General features: G+C 40.9%; 1 protein-coding gene across 2 annotated transcripts in view; it reads right to left on the bottom strand.

Moving 5' to 3' along the window:
* The window catches only part of LOC101845689 (angiopoietin-2), a 16992-nt gene that overhangs the window by 4201 nt on the left and 2371 nt on the right, over positions 1–10420 (bottom strand). The window contains exons 1-5 of one of the 2 annotated variants that reach the window (XM_005097694.3): positions 9124–9755; positions 6323–7042; positions 5047–5463; positions 2153–2269; positions 1109–1228 (exon numbers count right to left, since the gene is read on the bottom strand). In XM_005097694.3, coding sequence (XP_005097751.1) covers positions 1109–1228; positions 2153–2269; positions 5047–5463; positions 6323–6982 — 1314 coding nt within the window. In that variant the 5' untranslated portion in view covers positions 6983–7042; positions 9124–9755. Of the gene's footprint in view, positions 1–1108; positions 1229–2152; positions 2270–5046; positions 5464–6322; positions 7043–9123; positions 9756–10420 lie in introns of those variants that run through there. The other variant, XM_013082148.2, reaches the window with a different exon arrangement.

Here is a 10420-nt window from a genome sequence, read left to right as displayed (position 1 = left end):
CACCCCACAGCTGTCGTATATATACGTCATGTAGATAGATACACGAGATCTCAACATACACACACCCCCCACAGCTGTCGTATATATACGTCATGTAGATAGATACACGAGATCTCAACATACACACACCCCCCACAGCTGTCGTATATATACGTCATGTAGATAGATACACGAAATCTCAACACACACACACCCAACAGCTGTCGTATATATACGTCATGTAGATAGATACACGAGGTCTCAACACACACACACACCCCACAGCTGTCGTATATATACGTCATGTAGATAGATACACGAGGTCTCAACACACACACACACCCCACAGCTGTCGTATATATACGTCATGTAGATAGATACACGAGATCTCAACATACACACACCCCACAGCTGTCGTATATATACGTCATGTAGATAGATACACGAGGTCTCAACACACACACACACCCCACAGCTGTCGTATATATACGTCATGTAGATAGATACACGAGATCTCAACATACACACACACCCCACAGCTGTCGTATATATACGTCATGTAGATAGATACACGAGATCTCAACATACACACACCCCGACTGTTTTATCTCAAACGAATATGGGCTGGACTTCACATCAATTTTACAGGTTCAAATTTGAGTTTAGGGGCCCTCAGTTGTTGTGGAAAAAATATGATTTAGTTAAGGCAAACTAATACAAACTGCTGTGCAAAGCATGGCGGGTGACATTGATTCAACCGTTAAAGGGATAAGTTGCGCCACGAATTTATGTCCGCACAATACGTACCACCACTAGATCAACTTTCCTTACAAAGGTGGATTAATGTAACTTCCAAATATTATTATGGCAAGGTATCAAGGTAAAGAGGCTCCGATTTTACGTCCATCTCCGATATAACAGAGTCATGTGGGTGGACGTATGCTGCGACTACTACCTTTCAATAAAAAGAGTGACACTCATATTGAGGATAATAAACGGAACTAATACAACGAGCAGCCATGTCTGCAGCGACAAGAACATCAGCATGGACAACAGCAGCGGCGCTCAGTTCTGTCACATAAGATTAGATTGATAATGAAAATAATTATTATGTTCGGAAGGAAATTACCTTATTTGTCAGCTGGTGGATTTTCTCCAGCCCAAACCAGAAGTTTCCAGACAGATCTCCGAACCCTTTTTTGTAGTCCACCCAGCCCCGGAAAAAGTCCACGTCGGCCGAGGTACGCCTCTGTAGACATGACAGAACATTATGAAACTTTGTGAGGCTTGTTATCATGAAATATGCTAATTAAACTACTCTATTTGTTGAAAATAAACTTGATCTTGTAAAGATTATAATGTGAATTTTGATTTCTTTAAAACATTTTAATTATAATTTTTCAACGTTATTAAAATGTATAACCTTTGGTCTCCAGGCACACATAAAGTTTTATTTATTGTTGTGAAATTACGGCAAATCTTCATTCCAGTGTGTCCTGTGATGGTATTTTTAAAAACACAATGCTATAGTTTAGGGTATGCGATGCAATTCTCTAATTTAGTATTACTTAAATGGCAGAAACTTTTTTAGAAATACAACCATATGTGAGACATCTTGGTGAAATCAGGCGCTCGTCAAAATAGTGAAATTGAAGAAAAAGGCACTTTCCCACCAGTTTGGCAACTTTTATCAAATTTTGGAGGGATTTTTTTTTGGGTTCAACACCTTTTGTGTCCATATAAAAACACATTTCCATTTGTGAATTTCACAGAAAAAGTTTGATTAAAGTTAAAGGCACAAAATATGTAATTTTATCGTTTTCAATTACTCTCAGGCTATTGAAATTGTCAAACTTTTTCTCGCCAATTTTAACACTGAAACCGGGCGACCCTTCTTCCTTCTATCGCAAATATCTTGACTTTTATTCAAGATAGATGAGTATTTTTTCATAGAAAGCAACACAAATAAACATGCTTTAAGATGAGACCAATTACTCCAAATCCCTAAAAACTGACGAGCGCCTGATTCCACCGCGTCTTGACACATATGCCCTAGCGAGGTAATACTTGCACCATACGTAGACTTATTATATATACTGTCTGGGAAGTCACAGAACAAACAGAATGTTCCGCCTCTTGTATCAGTCTGTGGTAGAGTAGAACGTTATCTCACCTGGACCACGATCCAGCCTCCGTTGTCTGTCTCAGTGTCACAGACGACTTGCATGCCGTTAGAAAGGGTGACCACTGGCCGGGGGGCTTGAATCGTGACGTCAGCACACGTATTGGGCTGGAAAACCCCCCCACAGAGAAAGAGATTGATGCACGGCTGTAGAAAATGTCGAGGGGAAGTTGGTTTGGCGTAACACAACGCTAGTGGTGCTGAAAAACATCCGTCAGTGGGGCAGGCAGTTTCTCAAGTTATCACTCAGTCAGTTTTCTTGTTTATCGCTAAGTCACTCAGTCAGTTTTCTTGTTTATCACTAAGTCACCCAGTCAGTTTTCTTGTTTTTCACTAAGTCACCCAGTCAATTTTCTTGTTTATCACTAAGTCAGTTTTCTTGTTTACAGTCAGTCACTCAATCAGTTTTCTTGTTTATCACTAAGTCACTCAGTCAGTTTTCTTGTTTATCACTAAGTCACTCAATCAGTTTTCTTGTTTATCATTCAGTCAGTTTTCTTGTTTATCATTCAGTCACTCAATCAGTTTTCTTGTTTATCACTAAGTCAGTTTTCTTGTTTATCATTCAGTCATTCAGTCAGTTTTCTTGTTTATCATTAAGTCAGTTTTCTTGTTTATCATTCAGTCAGTTTTCTTGTTTATCACTAAGTCAGTTTTCTTGTTTATCATTCAGTCAGTTTTCTTGTTTATCACTCAGTCAGTTTTCTTGTTTATCACTCAGTCAGTTTTCTTGTTTATCACTAAGTCACTCAGTCAGTTTTCTTGTTTATCACTAAGTCAGTTTTCTTGCTTATCATTCAGTCAGTTTTCTTGTTTATCACTCAGTCAGTTTTCTTGTTTATCACTCAGTCAGTTTTCTTGTTTATCACTCAGTCAGTTTTCTTGTTTATCACTCAGTCACTTAATCAGTTTTCTTGTTTATCACTCTTGTTTATCCCTCTTGTTTATCACTCAGTCAGTGCTCTTGTTTATCACTCTTGTTTATCACTCAGTCACTCAGTCACTCAGTCAGTTTTCTTGTCTATCACTAAGTCAGTTTTCTTGTTTATCACTCAGTCACTCAGTCAGTTTTTTTGTTTATCACTAAGTCAGTTTTCTTGTTTATCATTCAGTCAGTTTTCTTGTTTATCACTCTTGTTTATCACTCTTGTTTATCACTCAGTCAGGGCTCTTGTTTATCACTCAGTCAGTTTTCTTGTTTATCACTCAGTCAGTTTTCTTGTTTATCACTCAGTCAGTTTTCTTGTTTATCACTCAGTCACTCAATCAGTTTTCTTGTTTATCACTCAGTCAGTTTTCTTGTTTATCATTCAGTCAGTTTTTTTGTTTATCATTCAGTCACTCAGTCAGTTTTCTTGTTTATCATTCAGTCTGTTTTCTTGTTTATCACTAAGTCAGTTTTCTTGTTTATCACTCAGTCACTCAGCCAGTTTTCTTGTTTATAACTCAGTCAGTTTTCTTGTTTATCATTCAGTCAGTTTTCTTGTTTATCACTCTTGTTTATCACTCTTGTTTATCACTCAGTCAGTGCTCTTGTTTATCACTCTTGTTTATCACTCTTGTTTATCACTCAGTCAGTGCTCTTGTTTATTACTCTTGTTTATCACTCAGTCAGTTTTCTTGTTTATCACTCAGTCAGTTTTCTTGTTTATCACTCAGTCACTCAATCAGTTTTCTTGTTTATCACTCAGTCAGTTTTCTTGTTTATCACTAAGTCACTCAGTCAGTTTTCTTATTTATCAATAAGTCACTTAATCAGTTTTCTTGTTTATCACTCAGTCAGTTTTCTTGTTTATCATTCAGTCAGTTTTTTTGTTTATCATTCAGTCACTCAGTCAGTTTTCTTGTTTATCATTCAGTCTGTTTTCTTGTTTATCACTAAGTCAGTTTTCTTGTTTATCACTCAGTCACTCAGCCAGTTTTCTTGTTTATAACTCAGTCAGTTTTCTTGTTTATCATTCAGTCAGTTTTCTTGTTTATCACTCTTGTTTATCACTCTTGTTTATCACTCAGTCAGTGCTCTTGTTTATCACTCTTGTTTATCACTCTTGTTTATCACTCAGTCAGTGCTCTTGTTTATTACTCTTGTTTATCACTCAGTCAGTTTTCTTGTTTATCACTCAGTCAGTTTTCTTGTTTATCACTCAGTCAGTTTGCCAGTTTATGATTTACTCAATTTCAAAGCGTTTTTCATTAAGTCAGCCCACTAGTTTATCAATTGACTGTACAGTTTCAGTCCCACATGTTCAAAACAATTTCAGTGAAGTACGTGGCGGGAAATACGGACCTATGTCAGACTCACATGGGACTGGGAAGTGGGCCTAAAATATTTCTCTCCTGAGTTGACAATCAGGTTGTAATTCATGTAACTCTGAGGGGAGCTCATTCAATTCAAGGTCTGAACATTTGAAAATTATACTTACAAATCATGGTCTGAGGTACTCTCTCTTCAATACTTTCTCTTAAATAGATAAATAGATAGATAGATAGATAGATAGATAGATAGATAGATAGATAGATAGATAGATAGATAGATAGATAGATAGATAGATAGATAGATAGATAGATAGATAGATAGATAGATAGTTAGATAGACAGATAGAGAGAGAGAGAGAGAGAGAGAGAGAGAGAGAGAACGACACAGTCAGAAGGAGAGAGAGAGAGAGAGAGAGAGAGAGAGAGAGAGAGAGAGAGAGAGAGAGAGAGAGAGAATTGTGGAAGAGAGACTTGTTGGGAATCATAGATCAATATCCATTATTCAATATAAAAGGAGACTGGTCCTTCATGCACTGATAAAGAAATAATTATGTTCGTGTTATTTCTGGATTGGAAACTCCTAAGTAAACCGTCAATATTGGAGGTCAAAGACTACGAGAGATTTTTACCTGCAACTGGGTCTTTGTAGCACTCAGCTTGCGCTCAAAACCTGCTTCTAGAGCCTCAATCATCGCCGTGACGTTACCGAGAATGCGTTCTTCCAGTTGTACAAACTTCATTTCATTTTGATCAAAAGTCGCTGTGACGTTTCTGAGAATGTCTTCTGTCTGTTGTACAAACTCTCGTTTTGTCTGATCGACGACCGCTGTGACGTTGCCAATAATGCGTTCTTCCAGTTGTACAAACTCCCGTCTATTTTGTTCAAAAGTCGCTGTGACGTTGCCAAGAATGCGTTCTTCCAGTTGTACAGACGCTAGTTTGTTCTGCTCCATGATCGTCTCCACATTTTCCAGAATCTGGCGTTTCTGGGACAGCATCTGATGTGGACACTCTCTCTTGTTCTGGTCTACTGTGTGGCTCAGGACCTGGAAAGTGACGTCACTTATAAGAGTTTTGAAGATTATGGTAAAAGTAAAGTATACCCCCCCCCCCCCAAACTCACGCCGCGCCTCTACATATAACGACAATCACAGAAAGTTTCCTATTCCCGAGATACATGTCTGCTTCCCACTAGATGTTGCTAGTGACCGCAGTGGCTACTGTCTGTTGTACGCCAGTATAATGATATAGACAAGTAAACATCCGCAGAGACGTGGCTCAAGGTACGCCTAATGATTCTTTTCCCTCCCTCGCCAGTATCAAACCTCACCGCTGTCAACACTGACCCTGTGGACAAGGTCAAGGACAAACATAGCGTGGAAGATGACGTCAGGTTACGAGGTTCCTTTTCTTGGCTTCTCAATCTTACACAAACCTGGGATGGAAATAGAGGGTGGTGGAAGGGGGGGGGGTGCTCTGGTGGGGGAAAGATTTTGCTGCTCTTTCTGGAAAAGACAATGTTTCCTGGCAAATATTAATTACTCCTCAGTAATAGGGAACAATTCTATGAGGCAGCTAGACAAGCCAGTGGGAACAATACTATGAGACAGCTAGACAAGCCAGTGGGAACAATACTATGAGACAGCTAGACAAGCCAGTAGGAACAATACTATGAGACAGCTAGACAAGCCAGTAGGAACAATACTATGAGACAGCTAGACAAGCCAGTAGGAACAATTCTATGAGACAGCTACGGCTGCAGGGCACAACAACAACGACAATAACGACAACAACAAGAATAGCAACAACAACAACAACAACAACAACAACAACAACACTACCACCACTACCACCACCACCAACAACAACAATGACAACAACAACAACAACAATAGAGATTCTCACCTGTAGCTGGCTCTTCCACTTGCTCTCAAAACTCTCTCGCAGAGACTCGACGGTCGCGGTGACGTTTTGTAGAAGGTTCTCTTTTTGCTGCACACACTGTCTCTTGCCTTCTTCCGCCGTGGTTGTCACGTGCTCCAGAATGGTTTCCCTCTGAGATCGCAGTCGCTGGAGGTAATCGTTCTTGTTCTCCTCCACAATGCTGCTAAGGATCTGCAGTGTGACGTCACTCTTACGGGAGACGAACGTGGGTAGGCTTTTTTGCCAGTTGACACCCTCCCAGGACGTCAGGCTAATTACGTCACACCGGAATGTGCCTATGGTATCGTCAGTCGCCACGGGCCACGTGATCCGCAGAAAGCTGTTTACAGTGAGGGTCTTGTTGGCCACAGCGAGCACACCCTTACGTTTTGGCCGTACTTCCGTGTCGTCATCGCGGATCTCTGCAAAACTGTTCCACCCAGCATGGTCTTTTTTCAGCACTCTTATCATTACAACCTCAGAATTATCTGGCTGGGGGAAGTTGTCGAGACATTCTAGGGAAACATTTCTTGTTTTCCCTACTTCCACTTGGTCTGTTGTTACATTGAGTACCAGTGCCTGGGAAGACAGCAGCACCGCTGCTGCCAAAAGCACATAACTAGACATCATGTTGAGGGCCATTGTCAGGACACAGCGTGGTATTTGGGTGCCAAAGATCTCCGCGCGACTTTTCCTAGAAGTCTGCAGGGCATATTGAGAGAAAAAAAGAACACTCAGCTCTGGATAATTTTTTTGGGAATGTATATTTTAAAAAAATAATTCTAAGGATGTCATAACTAGCCAATATTTTTTTGGTCAACACTATAGTCGGCGCCAGCTACAACTGTCCGGACGGGAGGGGGGGGGGTGAAAGGGGGGCGTTGTCGTCTGCGCACATTTTAGTCCACAAAGTGCTGAAAAACAGTGGTACTCATTTCCCTTTTTCTGTGGATTCTAAGAATCACCAACAAAGCTACACCTGCTCTTTTACAGGGAATCCACCCATGATCCACAAGCCGCTTATTGCAGGAACGTCCAGAACTTTGGACGGTTCAAAGGGTGACTCACACTGGGAAAAGACGTTGGAAATTAACAAAAAAACTTCGGCCTGTCCACTCTGGCCGATATGGGTGCCTTGTGAGAGAGATATTGATTACATTCTATTATTGTTCAAACCAAAATATTCACTGGCATAAGCTCATCGCTACTGAATATGAGTAGGTTACACTGTGTGTAGAATTGCATATTCTCAACGGCATCAAATATTTTATTTTATGCTTTGTTTTGTTTTTTGGTAGATCTAAATGTTTTACGGCGCTCGCAAGTGCATAAGGTCATATGAGCGCGTGGGACACATTAAACATTTTCAGTTGGTAGGAAATTTTGAATTTTGCCCGGGTGGCGGTCGAAGCCTACTCTTATCGATTTTGGACCACCAAGAGATCTTTAACGTACGCAACTTGCACCCTGGACCTCTCGAGATTTTTCACTCTTATCCGAGAAGGCCAGGTGTTAGATCTTACCTACCATTAGATCATGGGTGTGGCTGAAAGACAGCAGTAAGAAGGAACCAAGGAGCAACAGTAGTCGAAAGGCTGCAGAAAGAGGAGCCCAGAGGAGGGGCAAAGGAGGTGAGGGGGTGGGGGGGGCAGAAAGTGGAGACGAAAGCAGAAGACAGAACATTGTCTGACAGCAGAAAAGGAGGTGAAATGAGAAACTTTTAGAGAAGAAAATTTTCCGTCGCTTTTTGGATTCGAACCCGGAACCCATTGAATAAGAGGTGAACGGCTTAACCTCTCGACCACCACATCCCCCTAAATTAAGTTCGGAATGGCAGCTTTAAACTAACTATAAAGTAAGAGCAGAACTTTTTACCAATTTCACTTGTCATTGATCAGGAGATCGTGATTATGCACGGGCTAAAGTTTTACCTCTAAAAAGTGTCATTGGGGAGCTGTGACGTAGGCCACATAGTGTGCAAAATGTGTTGCGTGTGAGAAGTGGGAACTGCTGTGAACACTTCCATTAACATTTTCCGCGCGACGGAGAGTTGTAGCATTATATAGATATCTATTTACGGAGCAAAGTTTTTGAGTCTAGCCTCGATTGTTGTGAAAAAAGATATGATTAAGTTGAGACAAATTGATACAATTTGCTGTGCAAAGTGTGGATGGCAATGATTCTCCAGTTTAAGAGAAGTTTGAGGATAGGTTGTGCCACGAATGTTTAGGGCACTGTAAGTGAGGGTAAAAGGTCCAGATTGTATTACTGAAATTTGCGAAGATTTTTTTTTTTGTACCAAAAGTGAAACAGTGATCTACAAAAAAATGAGAAACTTCATCTCTTCAGATATATTTTCATACGTCATACGTCTACCAATAGTCCTGCCAACACATACCATAGAAAATGGTGTCATTTCTGCAAGTAATTTTGTTGTTGATGATAATAACAACAACTATAATAACAACAACAATGACGATGACAACAACAACAACAAAAACGACGACAACAACAACAACAACAACAATGACAACAACAACGACAACACCACCACCACCAACAACAACAACAATGACGACGACAACAACACCACCACCACCACCACCACCACCACCACCAACAACAACAACAACAACAACAACAACAACAACAACAACAACAACAACAACAACAACGAGAACAACCCCACCACCAACAACAACAACAACGATGACAACAATAACAACAAGCACAAAAAGGTGACCCTGTTGCTAGTCGATGATAATCGTCGCTAAGTCACTCACCCTGCTGTAGCCTCTCACAAGTCCGGTAGTTTGGTGAAAGGCACAAAGTCCCTCCCTGATCTACTTCTCACAGATCCGCTAGTTTGGTGAAAGCTCACGCGCAAAGTCACAGCTCACCAAGACGTTGCGGTGCTAGACACAGGCACGCTGGCTTTTATGAAGGAGGAGCGGGGAGCAAAAACAAAACTTAATTGAAAAAATAAAGCTCTGAAAAGAGATGAAGCTGCACTTTCCACTGAGCTCCGTGTTAATGTTGTTATAGCCTACGTAAACACTTTTCCATAATAATGGAGAGAAATAGGATGTTTGTGCCAGAGACAGAGATGGGGAATCTTGCCCCCTGGAGCGATGATAAGAAACTGGGTTCACGGACGGTCTTTTTAACGTGGAACTTTCCTCCAAAAGAAACGGGGTCTGTTTTCTGAAACATTATGAAATTTTAGCAGAATAAGCAAAAAGTCTAAACGTCTCCGGGTTCACCAGGGGAATTGAAAATTATTGTCAAGTAATCAGGAGTTTACATCAGTAAGGTCATGGCGAAAATCTGTTTCAAAATTAGATTACTTCATTTTGTTTTTGAATGACGTAGTTTTAGAACGCGCAGTGAAGTGAAATAACAAGATGTTTACTCGCAACTATCTGGTGACATGTGCACTTTGCCTATAATCAAGTTGTGAAACAGGTCAGTAGTAAACCCTCCTTCTCCTCTAACCCCCTTCCACCCCTCCCCCTTCCCTTCTTTCTCCTCATCCACCTCTTTCTGCTAGCTGCTAAACACGGCTAATTCCCGCTGACAATCCAGATTTGTTGGACCAGCCAGTAAAGTATGTTTGTATGGAAAACGTTTACGGTAGATCCAGGGAGGTTAAAGCAATTTGTTTTTATAAAGCTCCTTGGGTAGATCTTAAGGTCACCGTACTGTTTGTGTTTGGCGTACTGGTGGTTCTCTCTCTCTCTCTCTCTCTCTCTCTCTCTCTCTCTCTCTCTCTCTCTCTCTCTCTCTCTCTCTCTCTCTCTCTCTCTCTCTCTCTCTCTCAGCATGTACGTGTGTGTGTGTGTGTGTGGGGTGGGGGGGGGTGGTATGTGTGTGTGTTCTTGCTTGTGAACTACACCAATAGTGTAAATAATTTTTTGGGTTGAAGGAAAGTGCTCTACAACCCCGGCGATTATGTACACTTACGTTAGCATTTCCTTGATGCAATAACACACACACACACACACACACACACACACACACACACACACACACACACACACACACACACACACACACACACACACACACACACACACACAT

Source organism: Aplysia californica, unplaced genomic scaffold (assembly GCF_000002075.1).
Source record: "Aplysia californica isolate F4 #8 unplaced genomic scaffold, AplCal3.0 scaffold00161, whole genome shotgun sequence".
Classification (NCBI taxonomy): Eukaryota; Metazoa; Mollusca; class Gastropoda; order Aplysiida; family Aplysiidae; genus Aplysia; species Aplysia californica.
The sequence above is the reverse complement of the archived record's forward strand: the minus strand, read 5'-3'. Positions and strand labels throughout refer to the sequence as shown.